The following is a 16,243-nucleotide window of genomic DNA, read 5'->3' as shown; positions in this document are numbered from 1 at the left end:
ACATCTCTATACAGAAATTGTGAACTGCATTAGACAATAATAATCAATTTAGGGTAGGGATACAGTATTATCAGGCTCAATAATAGTAATAAAGTAAAGTCAGCCTAAGGAAATGCCCTACTGCCAAGGAAGACCATGACAAAAAAAAAGGTATAAATCGTTTTATCATAACAGCTTCAATTTTCTAAAAACATCTTGTACATAATAAAATAGCAAGACCCCTAAATACTGTCTACTCTGTGATTAGCTAGTCTGGTCTTGCCATAAAAGCCTTCTTGTAGTATTCCGTAAATGTTTACAGATTCCAGTATGCGGTTTCAACTTATAGAAAAAATCCTATTGAGTGACCACTATTTGTACTGAATAATATGTGAAGTGCCTATTTCGTATGTGTGGCTGTTGGGTGTGGTCAGCTAATGTGTTGTAAGTTATGAGATTTCTGTAATTGACGGTCCTTCTAAAAATATGCCAGGAATTTTCAAGAAGTCCCCTTGAGCCTTCAAACATAGGTAAATTATGAAATTCCAATGGATGAGTTCAAAGTAAAAAGTAGACACAGACTATTGCACCAGATGTTCCAAAACTGCCTACATTTAAATATATAAATATATACACTGTACAAGTCAGTAGGTTACAAACATCTGTCAAAGGTCAACGAAAGATGGGTTGTTGCTGCTTTACCTGCATTGCTTGCAGAAGTCTTCCTGAAAATGTTTATCCAATTTACAGCTTTATTCTTTTTACAACTTTGAGTAATTTACGTTTCTGTTGTGATGAGCGTGATTGTTGACAGTAAATTCCCCATGCCCTTTCCTGCAAAGCAATTGTTGCAGTATTCAGGGGTTAACCCAGAATATGTTTAAACTGGCTCTGTCATACACGCAGAAAAAAAGTGAAAGATGGGGTCACAGGTTACTCTTTGAGGCTCAACAGACGTCTGTATCTGAAACGGGAACTAATTTTTTTGGAGAATTGTAGCCTAGTGGATAATTAACCCCCTCGCCATCCTTTACCAGAAACTTAAGTACATTCATGCAGTCAGAAGGCTAAAGATATGCAAGGACAGACCGATATGTTATGTGGCTGCTTACATTAGTGTATTGATTATATCCAATTCCCAAAGTGGCAATGTACTCTTGAACTTGGAGGTGTCGTTATTCTTGTTGTGGTCTTGCAGATCATCTCCTGTATTCATCTTGCATTCTGTATTTCAATAAATGTAGCATACAATTCAAGCTAACCATTTCCAACTTCAGGACTCATCACATATAATTTGTTTCATTCAACATAGCCTGTGATTTCAGGTAATAATCATTGATTTTTATTTTTTTTCTTAACAAAAAAAAATCGATAATGAGAAAAAAACAGGCCTAAATCTTTACAGTTTATTGTGTCAATTTAATTTCTTTTGTGTTTCGGGCCTTTTTAAAGGCAAATGTATAATGTATATTAACAATGGTTCCTGGAATATACTTTCAGTATATAACAACAGTTTACATCACATTAAATTCACCCCAAAATGGGTAACAATTAACATAAGAACTGGCAGAATTGTTGTTTTTACCCTACAATATGTTATTCTGTACAAACTGCATTAAAAGGAAAACCCCTTCCCCTTTCTCACCCTTCCCTTTGTTTATAATGCAAGCAAATATTTAGAATTTCAGGCACTGATACTAGATCTCCTTTTATTCCGGATTTATTGCGACTTTGTAGGAACATATAAATGGAGTCAAACCAAAGAAAAGAAAGAAAAAAAATCCTTGTTGTACCAATGGTCTTCAGCATCTTTGCACAAAATATCTTGAGTGATCCTATTGTCTCAAGAGCTTATACAAGATTCTAATGGGACACGGTTTTACTTCTACATTATTATTTAAAGTTGGCCTCAAAAGTCTAACAGTAAACGGTGAAGGATTACCACATCAATTTTTTTTTCCAACATAGAAATATATTTATAAAATTTTCTCTGGACACTAGGTCATGCTTGCATGAAATTTTACAGCAGCTTAAGAACACATTATGGGTGCCATATAAATCTGGTGCAGATTTCTAACAAACTTGAAAAGGCCTCAATGGTTCATGGTTTTTATAACACCATTAATTTATCACACAGTTAGAAAATGTCACACTTTGTATTACCATTATTTTCCTCCTTTAGAGCTCGGAGTACAACGTGTCATTTGTAAATTATGTTCTTGTTGACTAGTTTTTAAAGCCCCAGTTATCGAGGCAGTACTGTATATTATCTCTTAAATAAGGGTATCATGATGTCCTAAAAGACCAAGACAGCAAAATGTACTGCTTAAGGCTGTGATTTTCAGTGGGATTTCTCCATTTCAGTCCAGCATATAATACGTTGAAATAATATTAGTTACTTGTACGGTGTTTTTTTAAATATGTTTTTATAATATATTCTGCAAAATGTGCATCTGTTTTCCCCAAAAAATTTATGTGAAAAATTTATGTAAATTTTTGTATCTTCAGATGACATCGTAAATCCTGTGCTGGCTTTTGTGGCTATTTGTATATTTTTTTTTTTTTAAGTCAAAGTCATGTCAATACAGGGAAGTAATGTACTCTAAGAGCATTCCTGCTAGGTGCAATGACCAATAATACTCAACTACAAGTATAATACATAGAGGTCAGGTTGAAGGAATTATTATTATTATTTTTTTTTTTCATTTACAATAAGTTGGCCTGTTCATATCAGCACGATCGTCTTCTCCTTTGTCTTCTTTTTTAGGTGTTATTTATTTCTGTCCAAATTGGTATGCATATTTGTTTACACTTTTGCATATCTTTTCAGACTTCTTGCCATATAAATTTGATTGTTCTGTCCTTAGATTTAAAGATGCTGTTGTATTTTCCCCCTGAAAAAAAGGGATACAAATCACACTCTTAGTAAATAAAAAAATGTACTACCATAAAGACATGGGGAATAAGAAGATTACAAACCATTATGCATTGAAAGAAAACAATATATATATATATATATATTTTTGTTGTTTTTTTTTCTAATTGTGCGACAAATTTTTATTTTGCCACTTTGGACAGAAATGCAAAAAAGAAAAATTATGGTACATAGAGTATACAAATAAAAGCCATATGGATGGTAATGCATGCATGGTTTGTAAAGTGGAAAACAAATATGGAGATTGGAGGAAAAAAAATTGACATTGCAGGTGACTTTTAATAGCTTATACAGATATGAAAAATAGTGAAGCTTGTGAAATGCGGGTTGATGTGATTTTGTTCCCCAAAAAAATTTGACTAGTGTTAAAAATTGAAAATATATATTTTTTACCATGCCTATTATTTATTGATATATTTCTTTATGTATTTATTTTTCTTTGTGGCTATTTTGTGTCTAAACATATGGATGCTGACTTAAAAAAGAAGAACCATTGGAACTGTATCAAGGTTATAATTGTAGAATATATATACTGTTTACGCCTGACACTATTTTGAATGAAAAACTATGAATAAGTGCCATTAATAAAATAATTTACTTTGTTTTCCATGGTATTTTTTTTTAGCAAGCTATGTTTCATAATAGTGTCAAATAAGGTCACAAGAGTCTGATGCTGTGTATTTTATTACTTTTTTATTTTTCAATAAAAGGGACAAAATGGGTATATGAACAGGATAATGCAGACAACTGCGAAAAAAAAAACAAAAAAAAAAAAAACACAGACAGTGGTTTCTCCAATAGAAATTAACAGACCAGAAACAAATACAATAAAAGCCAGGTTTGCATGACCTTTGGTCATCGAAATAAAATAAAAAATAATAAGAAAAATATTTTTTTTTTAAAAAAGCTCAAAATATGTGCCTCCGTTTTAAACATAAGCACATAACCAATAATAAATAGTGACTCCCATAGTAAAAGATAAAATTTCAAGTTACGACAAACAGCTTTCATTACAGGAATAGAAAAGGCCAATAACAAAATATTCTACATTGCCATTTACAAAAAAAAAAGAAAAAAAGTATTGACTTGAGTGATCACCCACTTTAATATGCTTTGCATACGATTTATTTATTTTATTTTCCAATATATATATATATATATATATATATATATATATATATATATATATATAAAGCACCATTTAGTTTTTTGGCAATGAAAAAAAATAAAATGTGTTTCTTTTACTGCATATGAAGTTTTGATGCTGGAATGTAGGTGGAAAAGGGACAGAAAAGCACGCTACAGAACAAACCAATGCCATCAGTTTGCGGTACTGTGTACAGTATGGCAGCAAGAGAGAAGGAAAAATAAAAGGATATGTACAGCCCTCTGTAAGACGACTTTTTTGCATGACATTCTAATCGGTATTACCAAGCAGCCATCATATGGCTTCTGTACTGTACAATGTCACACAAAATTTTTTATTTTTCTTGTTTTAAAACATACAAATAATTTGCACTATATTATCCTGCCGAAATGAAAAAAAATATATATATTTATATATATATATATATTTGTATATATATACTGTGGCAGCCTGTGTTTTATTCCACTACCATAAAAGGTACATTGACACCTTTCCAAAAAAAAGAACAAGTAACTGTTAAAAATACAAGCTTCAATATAAATACTATAGATCCTACACTAGATGAACAATAAAATTCAAATACCATTCTAAAAGTACAGAAAAAAAAGACAATAGATGTGTTTTTTAGCATAGGAATCAAGATGAGTGTGCATTTCCCTAGATTTAAGTACTAATATAATAATATGGAACCTTCTTCCCCGATGCACATTTATAAACAACCTGAAAAAACAGGATATATCCAAGGCATAGAAATTCCTCTACAATTTTATTTGCAATGGATATTATGTCTTCAACAAGACAGTGAAGCCCTAAAATACAAATCCCCTAAACAAAATGTATGCTTTTGTAATAAAAAATAAAATAAAAAAAAACACACAAAAACATTAATATTTAAAACGGTTTTTGTACACCAAAAATACCCCTGTACTGTAAAGGCCAAAAAGTGATCATTATTCTGTAAAGTACATGTGGTCTGTTTCCTTTCACAGCATTGTCTACATGGTTTCTGCATAACTGTAAGTCAAGTACATAACTGGCAGAGTATATATATACATGCGTACTTGTATGTATATATGTATATATATACATATATTTTTTTTCATATTTATCTAAGTGTATATGTCTGTATGTGCATGGCATCACACGTACATACATCTTTTTTATACTTATATATATATATATATATATATATATACATACAAACTTTTTTTTTTTTTGCAACATTTCCCTTATATGTAAGCTTGTAAACAGGGAAAATTGTACAGTGCATTTAAATGTATCTGAGCATTCTTTATACTCAACCACAGTACCTCTGATTAAAGGAAAAGGTACACACATTTCTGGAAGAGTCAAGTGCTATTTGAATACCAACCGGGGGAAAGATAGTAGCTTAATATTGAAAACAATGAATCGGTATATTTGTAATAACAATAGACAGTGCAAAGAAAGATTAAAAAAAAAACAAAAAAAAAAAAACACAGCCATAGAAATATATTGTTGGGTAGAATGTTTACTTTTATGCATGTCTTTTTTAAGGGAGTATTTTCGTCTCTCTTTCTTCTTCTTTTTTATATTTTTTTTGTCATGCCTCGAAAGTTCATAGTTAATCATCATTATAGTTAGCTTATTTGCCTGCTTCTTTTCATGGTACCACATTGACCATGTAGTTATTGTAGAAACGAAAAGGGAAAAGGGTCCAGCTGGACCCTTTTCACTTTTTGTTTCTTCATGTTACTGGGAGTAGCGGCTCCCTGAATCCATGCTCCAGGACTCTTATCAGATGTGCATTATTTACATGGACTTACTGGTGAGCTGATCTATTTTCCATGTAGCTATTGTGCCAACTGATAGAATTACATTGCTTAGGCCATACTGTATGGGATTTGATGACAATGTTACCGATTGTCAGTCTAGCATGTATTGTTAATATTTATGTTTTTTCTTATGTGCTTACTAAAAAGTTACTTTTTTTAGTTCTCAGGAGGAAACACTGATAGGCAATCAATGCATTATCAGTGGGGGGGGGGGCAGCTGATCAGACCCTCACTGATAACGGATCGATAAACTATCCTATAGATAAGGATCAAGGGCTGAATGAGTCTGTGCCTTGTACTGAAGATCAACCACATTCACATCAATTTGAATGAACTGTGGTACTAAGCACAATTATACATAGGGTAAATCCATTGTACCTGGATGAACTATAAGGGGCTATGGAACTCACTAGAGTGCAGGAATTACAGACATCATATTGGCCATTATTTTTTTTTATTTCCTAGAAAACCCCTAAACCCTAAAGGTCTGCACATATGTAAACTGGAACCAAGAATCATCTTCCTTCAATTCCAATACAGCTAGCTTATATTTCCTTAAATAAATATCATGGAAATGATGATTAACTAGGACATACTGGGTCATATTTTAGGTAGCCTCAGTTATAGGAAATACAATATATTATAATTATACATTAGATCAATGGAGACCTACATATATCCAAGTTTAATTAAACTACATATTCCGTTCAACGTAGGAAGAACCATTGACATGGTTTCAAATAGACTGAAGGCACTCAGATATGCTTTATTTAACCAAATGATAATACACATTATTATTAGAAGGCCTTTTTTTTCTATGTATTGTTGACGGTTTGCTTCTTTTGTCATAATATTTGCTTTTTTTTAAATACTTAAAAATAACCCCTGACATGAGGAGATGAGGTTCCACCAGCATTTTAATACCTGTCCCTGGAAGTCTGGTGAAGAGATGTTCCCTCTGCACATCAGAACACAAAACTATACATGATATGTATTGCAGAATGTATGCAGCATGGTCACTGGAAACAATAATGTTTGTTTAGCAACTAATTCAGGGACAAATGAAAAATAGCTATAACATACCATACATGCTGTCTATTATATAATAACAAAAAAATAATAATAAAAAAACCAACATACACAACATGTAAATTATTGCACAAGAGAAAGGCTCAAAGTTTGCGTAAAATGCAATAATATTGCCCCAATAAAGAACATGCATTCAAACGGTGAGAACAAAAAAAAAATTAAAAATTAAAATAAAGAAAATTATATAAAAAAAAAATCAGGAGTGCTAGTGATAAGCACGGTCTTGTATCCTTAGCTTTCATTATTTTTTATCACATGGGACTAGAAAAAATCTACATGGGGTTTATCGATATACCTCTATTCAGTTTTTATATCATTATTCAAGACTCGATCACTGTGCCATTTTTTCATGTGTTTCTCCAGGGTACTGTACACGCTAAAAGGCATCTGACAAATTTCACATTTGTAAACGTCCTTTCCCACCTGACCATGTGTTTTCATGTGCCGGGTAAGTTTGCTACTCTGCGCGCAGGCGTAGTTGCAAAGCTCACACTTATATGGCCTTTCACCAGTGTGGCTCCTCCTGTGAACAGTAAGGTTACTACAGTTCTTGAAGATTTTTCCACAGTACTCACAAGTGTCGCTGCGCTTGCCCTCTTTTGAACTGGGCCTTCCAGGCCCTGGGCCACTAATATGGGGAGTGCTTCCTCCACTTCCTGTGCCACTACGGCCTGAAATCCCTCCATCCATCTCCCCTGGAGGTGTAGAGAAACGTAAACTACCATTTTCAGATGAGTGCTCTGAAGAGGAGGCAAATGGCGATTGTCTAGAGTCTCCAAAAGTGAGGAATGGATCTTTTAGCTGCCTGGATGCGGCATAGCCAGCAAGCCACTGGGAGTAAACATTTTCTGTGTTAGGCATAGTTGCAGCAGGGAGGTCATATTCCTTCTCAAGTTTGATGCGTTTAGAAAAAGGACTCATGGAACTTGGGCTACCGAGAAGCAATTTTTTTGACAAGCCTCCTGAAGCAGATTCACCAGGTGAACATCCCCTCCCATTAACAGTACCACCATCTATGCGGTCTGATTCTCCTGCCACTGAGTCTTCATCACAAGTGTCTCTTTGCACTTCTGGTTCGGATAAATGCCCTCTTTTATGTTTATCAACCAGCGCCTGATGAAAGGCATCACTAAAGTGATGCATTGCACCAAGACCCACGCCTTGCATGACATCAGGCATAGATCGGCTTTCCTCACCAGATCTGGAGTTGTTTTCGTGGTGACGAGTAGCTTCAAGGTTCAGGGCAAAACTATAATCCGGCCTACTGTCCGTTTCTGTCAAATCCTCCTCCTCCTCCTCTTCTTCCTCCTCTTCCTCCTCCTCTTCTTCTTCCTCTTCTTCCTCATCACCATTCTCTGGGATCATGTTTGGATCATGTTCACTTTTGAACTTGGCCACTACAGATTTGAGGGCATTGCTTGCACTACCAACTAAATCACTGGTTCCTGGCTCTGGAGAACTGGCTGTAGAAAGACCATCATCTGATTTTACTGTCATTGGGGAGGATTTATGCATGTGTGTTTTCATGTGGCGTTTGAGTTTGCTGGCCTGCGTGCATGCATGGTCGCACAGGTTGCATTTGTAAGGTTTTTCTCCAGTGTGGCTTCTACGGTGTACTACTAGATTGCTTTGAAATTTAAAAGTTTTTCCACAAAACTCACAAGACTTGGATTTAACAGGAGGTTGTGAAGGAGGAGGTACAGACTGAAGAGGAGGGAGGGGTGGAGTTGCCAAAAATGGTGGTTTGCTGCTGGACTGGAATGGCTGCAGTAACCTTTGCATAGGGCTTGGTCGGTTGGGTGACAAAGGGGGACTGGAAGTGTTACCAGCTAGCTCTCTAAGTCTCCTTGAAAAATCCATTGCTGGTGGCTCCATAGCCAGGGGGTTAAGTCGCAGTACCCTGTCAAAGGCACTCGGGTGATGTGTTGCGAGAGCCATTTCTTCTGCACCCAGACGTTCTATACGATGTGGATCCAAATGATGTCTTGGTGGGGGACTAAATAATGGGGGAGTTGGTGGGAATCGACCCTCAGATAGACCAGAAGCCTCTCTTGATACTGATCCAGGGATTCTCAACAGGTTAAAGGGATTATTGTCAGCAATATGAATTCCATGGAGTGGTGGCTGTGAAGGACATTCTGCACCCAGTCCTGATGGAATGCCTACCCGGGGTGTTAGAGGACTGCCATGTTCACTTTCCAGATAGATTCTGAAGCCGTGAGTGTTCTGTGCATGTTGCAGGAGAAACCATGCACTGGAGAATGGCTGTTTACATGTTGTACATGTATAGCTGCTGGGCTCATCCTTGCCTGAAAAACAGCAACAGTAACATCAATTATTGATCAATTAAATGTTCAGGATGCATAAAACACAAAGCTTATAAGTAAAATCAATTAGATCATTTTGCAATGAAAATTATTTACGGTTTTACTGAGAAATTTTGGGGAAGTTGCCAAATGTACATTATGAGCACCCTGTTAAAGTTCCATTTTTTGCGTTTAATTTTAAAATGATGTGACATTGGGAAGAGTTACATTGGCAAAGAAAAGAGTTTGGTCGCCTGCCAGGAAGTTTACTGTCAAAAAAGGATTGCCTGTATGTACATAACTGCTGTCATCGTAGGAAGAAGAAAATTAACCTGTGTTCTCAACGTAAAATGAAAGGGGTTTAAAAAGAAAGGCTAGGAAAAGAACATTGGCTCATTGGCCGCCTCTTTGCAGCTCTTTGATTCTGAAAACACTTTTATAAAGTTAGTTTTACTTCTCTAAGTGTTGGCATGGGCTTCTGGGTATTCTTATATTTCAAAAGCATACTGAGAGGTTAACTGGCTTTCCATAAATTTGATTGATAAATTAGATTGTGAGCCCTATAAAGATACACTATATAAGGTAGTTAAATATAAGTAAAAGGAAATACATAAATAAGGTGGCCCTTAATTTCTTTTTTCAGGTTGTATATTGTGTTTACCATCTTTTTTGAGTATGTGTATAAAGATTGCTGTTTTCTCAACCACTCAATCACTAATGTAAACTCAAAGATCATCTGTAATAGTATTATACAGTATTGCTCATATGCCTTAGTTAGTTGTCGCCCAAATAAGTTCTCTCTTCTAACCACTGTTAGCAAGCCTTTATGTGTTCTAAATAGGGAGAAGGGAGTAAGCCACCACTAGACTTCTTTGGTGACAGCTTATAAAAGGATCAGACATGTTGATATCCAACCGCCTGTTACCACTCTGCCATCGGTGGAAAGTTGGAAGGTTGCCATACGCTTCATCCAGTCCTCTAAAGTTCAGCTAGGTTTAATCTAAGGACTATGGCTAGCTTTAGGAGAACTGGAACAGAGTGTCCAACAGAACACCAAAACAACATCACAGAAGCGAGTAGACTCTCAATACAATAGTACTATACTTGGCCTGACCTGTAATTTACTTTGCAATGCTTTTTAATCTTATTAAATGTATCCTGCTCTTGGATAAATCTCTTTACAAGATTAGATCATACAGAATGAAATTAGGTTTTAAACATTTGCTTAATATGAAATGTGAAAAGTAGCTAGATTTTATAATAAAATACTGTTGACATTACAGCTGCATTCTGCAGTCACCTTTTGCCATTATTTATTGTAATATAGAAATTTCATTCTAGCAAAAAGTCAGATTGTCCACAGTCATGGTATAATAATTCATGCAAATAGGGGTTTTATACAATTTAAATTTCCGGGCTATGAACTCATGGTAGATGCCATCTCCATGTTTAGTGCACCTTTGAACATCTGTGTTTATAATGAATTTAACATAGATGCCACCTATATAGTCAGACCAGCTTTGTAAAACTGTGTTAATGACGCACTTGACATAGAAGATGCCACCTATACATTGTGAGCACCTTTGTGCAACTGAATTTTTAATGCAATTAATTTTATTTTGTTTAAAAAGCAATAAATGAATGATATGATTTCTCAAGAAGTCAAAATAAAATGAGTTGTTGTAGGAGACATTGTGGCACCCACAAAAACTACAATCACTTTTAGTATCTTATAAGGAACCCATAACTTAATTGCCTATACACTTTAGACAAAAGTGGCATTCCAACTCTCTCCCAAAAGAGGATGTTGGGGGAGAAAAGTATTGGGTATGTTAGATTTTAACTACCTGACTTTTTTGTTCTTGGAAAGATAAGCTGCCACCAGAGCAGCTTACCCCTCCCCTCTTCATCAAAGACACATGAACATTTAGCTGTGCAGAACGTTCATGTGTATGGGGGGCTCGAGAGAAATAGTTGTAGACTGAACAATCATTGGTCTAACAGGTATTGAAAATGTATTGTCACCTTTAAAGGGGTACTCCGCCCCTAGACTTCTTATCCCCTATCCAAAGGATAGGGGATAAGATGTCTGATGGCAAGGGGTCCCACAGCTGAAACCCCCGCGATCTCTGTGCAGCCCCCATCGTTTGTTTAGAATGCTGGGTGCGGGAGGTGGGGGTCTTGATGTTATGGCCACACCTCTAGTGATGTCACACTACGCCCCCTCAATGCAAGTCTATACGAGGGGGCGTGGCAGCTGCCATGCCCCCTCCCATAGAGGCAGTGGAGTACCCTTTTAAGGCTCCCACACACATTGGACATGCAGCATTCCTAGTGGACTATCTCATGAGGGCTTCCAACTCTCCCCCCCTACAAATGATGTCTGGGGACAAAAGGATTGGGCAAGCTGAATTTCAACTTCTCAATTCTTTTGTTGTGAGGGAGATAAGCAGCGATCAAGGGTGTTTGCCAGCTTACCCCCATTCTCTCCATTCTGAATGCATTGACACATAGAGATAAGTGTTGGCTGAAGGAACATTCAGCCAATACATTTTGGAGGTATATGTCTAAATTTATGATTCATATTCTATAACAGTGAAGTATAAAAAAGCATGTATAAATACAAATATATTCATGCACAAAAAGATGAGGGCAATAACCCACTGTGGCGTCAACAGGATGTGATGGTTGTCTGATTTCTACATAAAAAGTGTGATTTAACAACACAGGCTACAAAAAAATCAATAGTAAGCACTGTTTCCTTCAAACACTGAGGTTCTGGAACCCAAACCAACATTTAGATAAAATTTGCAAGTTCTCCCTCTGTTTGGGTAGGTCTCTTGTGGGTACGCTCTTTTTTTCCAATGAGTTCATTGGCTTCCTATGAAACTAGTCTATGGTGCATTTCTTTCTGATTCTCACTGAAGACATGGCCCTGTATTGGCACCGTATAAACAACAGGAAACAAAGTTGCCCGTAGAGTCACCTGTATGTAAGTACCCCTGGCACTTGGGGACCAAATGTTAACCTATTCTATATAAGACATATAGCTATAACATAGTGCTATAGATGTGCTCTGCTCTTTGAGCTATAGCACTTTTACACTTTCCTGCCTTTGTCCTAGGAAAAGCATTCTCCATAGAGTGCGGTGTGTTGCCTAAATTGCGAACAAAGAATTGAAACAGAGAGTTAATTTGAATGTGTTATTGTTCACCCAAGATCTCCCTTAGAAGAGCAGGAAAGCCGAAAGCCGAAAGCCTCCATTTATTGTATAATGAACATTCAGTGCACAGTTCTTGATGATTACAGTTTAGTCTTTCTGCTGGGTATATCAGAGGAGAAGTACGGTAATGTATTAATAATAATGTCAATGAGAAGAGTTGTTAACCTGGACTTCCATATAACATTAAGAGAGCTGCTTTGAAAATGGTAATTATCAGTAGCCAACTAACAGCAAATAATGCATTACTGTTACTCCTTGCTCCCTGGATTTCTCTCAGCCGCTGCTTAGATTCTATTATACTAAGCAGCGTCTCTGCATTCCTCAACTTCACACCATCAATAAATGCGCTACTCGCCATAATCAACTAAATGACTTTGTTCAGACCGTCTTCAACCGCCTAAAGATCAGGATTGATCTACGTGGCAAAATTATGTTTCCATTGATTTGCCGGAGTGTAAAATGTTCATTTGCTTTGAAGAAATAAAAATCATTTTTAATTTTGCGATTTGCGATAAGGGCTTTTTATTATCTTACTAAACAACTCCAAAAATACTGAGATGTGTATAAAAATGTTAGAGGTTGGAAGGTAGATGCAGGCCCCGTCTTTTTCTCTACAAGCTTTTGAGTCTTTTAAAAGAATAACATTTACATGAAAGGTTTTAACAGATAAATGTATTTTACTGCCATAGATTTAACTAATGATCATAATAGCCGTGCGCACACCAAGCAAATGTCACCTATCTACAGTCATTCTGATTCCGGAGCATAAAATGATACTAGCACCGTTCCAATGAGACTAAATAAACTCGATTCAAAGATAAATGGAAGATAAAGTTACCTACAATTAGATTCAAAAGAGTGGAAATTACTATATAGTTCTTAGACTCCTTTAATATACGCCCTTTCCAAATCGGCAGCTTACTGTGTACACTGAAGAACCATTTTTTACATGAAGTGCTGGGAGGACAATCACCGTGTGACCCCAAGTCATGGTAAATACAGTTCAATGGACACATTAAAGTGTAAGTTAGTAAATAAAGTGACTTGTTCAGCCAAGCATGCGTTAATGATATACCAGGCAAGCCTATCGCTCAAAACTTTATTGATCAATGTGAACTTTTCATCCTGACCAGACATCCTCTAAACAAATAGCATAGATATCAGCAGTGGTGATGACACTGCAGCTGCAAAACAAGCCTTATTCACAGAACAATGTTTGTACAGTAATACAGATATAGTGTATATCTATCTATCAATCTATCCATCCATCTTCTGTCTATCTATCTATCTATCTATCTATCCATCCATCTCATATCTATCTATCAGTAGAAAAATATCTCAGTAATACTGCATCAGGTAAAACATGCCTGTTTAATCAGGTTGCAAACAGAAGTACAATAAGGACCCTTAGATTTCTAGTAGTGCCGTATTAGAGCTCTGTACTGCTCAGAACTTGGGAAGCCATAACTATGAAAGGTTTAATATGGAATATGTCGGCATTTCTGTGGAATCTGCGGTGGTGCACGAGGTAGGGTAAAGCCATAGGTAGAAGAAAGATGATACCCAGCACTCACCAGTAATGCACAGTGAAGATTTATTATGCCATAGTGAGTACAAGAGCGCATTTCAGCGTTGGAGCCTTCCTCAGCTGTCTGCCTAGGCAGACAGCTGAGGAAGGCTCCCACACCGAAACGCGTTCTTGTACACTATGGCATAATAAATCTTCACTGTGCATCACTGGTGAGTGCTGGGTATAACCATGAAGGTTGATACATTTTGGCAAATTAATCATTTAAGACGGGTTACAAGGAATATTCTGCCTGATGGCTGCAGCCTTTAAAATACGTTTGCATGGCAGAAAGTTCCCATTAGCCAGTGATTCAGAAATTACTTAAGGGGTTTCCGATCTTTAAAAACTATTGTAAAAATGTAAAATGATGCATTTGCAAATTATTAAGAAAAATGTAATTGGTGCATTTGCAGACCATGCTCACTTTTAATAGCATGGGACAATCACATGCTTCTTATGTACACTGTCTCTGGATGTATCATGTTTCACAGGCTGGTCAGAAGATAATACACACACAGTAAGAAAGAGAATATTGGAGTAGATGAGGAGTAATTACTGCACTACCTTACAAATTGTAATAGAAAGTCATGCAGGCAACTGTTACTACATAAATGAGCTGCATTCCTTCAAAAGACGTGGTTTTCAGTCAGGGTGCCTACAGCTGTTGCATTAGTTGCAGATTGAGCTCTCTCTCACCAAGCGATCGCTCCACCCATTGAAGCAGACAGGCTCCCTGTCATCAGCTGACTAGTGAGTCAGGTATAAGCCGCATTGTAACCTGTTAAAAATCCGAGACAACAGTCATTTTGTATGCTGTTAAAAATAAATATTGGGGTCAAAATCACAGAAGAATTGTGAGAAAACAGTCACACACAGGTACAGACACTATATTATGAACTACACTAACTTTACAGCCCCTGTAGCATAGTCAAATAAAAAAAAATCCTGGAATATCCCTTTAAAGAAAATCCTGGCAGCGTCAAAACAAAGGTGCAGCGCAGAGCTCGGTTTGGTTGAAAATGAAAAATAGTCAGTACAGTGGCATCATCTGGTGGGCATTCAGACACATATAGATGCCTTCTATATTTTGTTAAGCTCAAAACCCCCTTTAAGTAAGCAGTTAGTGTACAGAATGGTCAAGGAGCTATGGAATTTAAACAATGTATTTTTATTACTACTATGCTAACTCCATTTCTTAAAGGGTATTTTCAAATTGTGTATTTATAATTTGATAGGGGTTTTACCTGTACAAAAAAAACTATGTTTTTAAAAACTTGAGACGGAAAGGAATATTACCTAACAGGACTGGGCTTTCTCCCCAAGCAGTTGCATGAGCTGCCACCTAAAGGAAGGTACCATATACTTTTAAGAGCTCATTATGTTACCTGGAACATTGTTTGTCGTAATATTCCTATTTCATTATAAATTTCTTCTACTCAAAATAAAATGAATTTCTGATAAACTATAAACACATACAATAAAGAGACGCATGCATTCAGACAAGAGTAGAACAATATGTAACTGACTCAATGTCAGCCTCTGGCATGTCCATAGCCACCAGCCGAGGAATCAACCAAGAAGCTGGGGCGTGAGCCAAAAGAGGAGAGAAGCAACAGGAAACTACTGAACTATAACAAAAATGTTTCTTTGCCAACAGAATGCAAAACCAAAGTAAATTCTTCATGTGCCAACTAGATGTAGAAGTCTTTTCCAAAACGGCCTCAGCTGAAAATAAAATACACTTTAGCACTTCACAAATATGTAAAGTATTCAGGCACTTGTCTGGCTGCAACAAATATCATGAAAAACGGATTAGTCATTAGTAATGGGATTTTTTTATTTTTTTTATTTTAGAATGACAAAACTCTTGCTTAGGCCGTATAAGCCTCCACCTGCGCATCCGCATTGCCTCTGTGAAGACCTGTAGGTTGCTACTTTTTTTTTTGTTCTTTTTTTTACTATGAAAAATGAACAGGAGGGACAGATTCTGTGCATGTGTTGAAACATATTAAAATGGCAGCCTAAGCCCAGGTTAAAGGGGACCTGTCGCCACTATTTTTTAGAATATTTCCAAAGCTAAAGTTGGCATTAGAGTTAATGAAGAAGGGTCCACCATCTAGGATGCTCATTCTATAGCCAATGTGGAGATAAGTGACAAAGAATCTCCGGAGGACTCAACA

The 16,243-nt window shown here is 36.4% G+C and overlaps 1 protein-coding gene across 4 annotated transcripts in view; it reads right to left on the bottom strand.

Moving 5' to 3' along the window:
- Positions 1 to 1,365: 1,365 nt before the first annotated feature.
- BCL11A (BCL11 transcription factor A) overlaps positions 1,366 to 16,243 on the bottom strand; it is a 150,496-nt gene continuing 135,618 nt past the window's right edge. For 2 of the 4 annotated variants that reach the window (XM_056567694.1, XM_056567698.1), the window contains 2 exons: positions 7,260 to 9,273; positions 2,738 to 2,873 (listed from right to left, as the gene is read on the bottom strand). In XM_056567694.1, coding sequence (XP_056423669.1) covers positions 7,262 to 9,273 — 2,012 coding nt within the window. In that variant the 3' untranslated portion in view covers positions 2,738 to 2,873; positions 7,260 to 7,261. Of the gene's footprint in view, positions 2,874 to 7,259; positions 9,274 to 16,243 lie in introns of all 4 variants that reach the window. The other 2 variants (XM_056567695.1, XM_056567696.1) reach the window with 2 other exon arrangements.

Source organism: Hyla sarda, chromosome 3 (assembly GCF_029499605.1).
Source record: "Hyla sarda isolate aHylSar1 chromosome 3, aHylSar1.hap1, whole genome shotgun sequence".
NCBI lineage: Eukaryota > Metazoa > Chordata > Amphibia > Anura > Hylidae > Hyla > Hyla sarda.
This window is presented reverse-complemented; position numbering and strand designations above follow the sequence as displayed.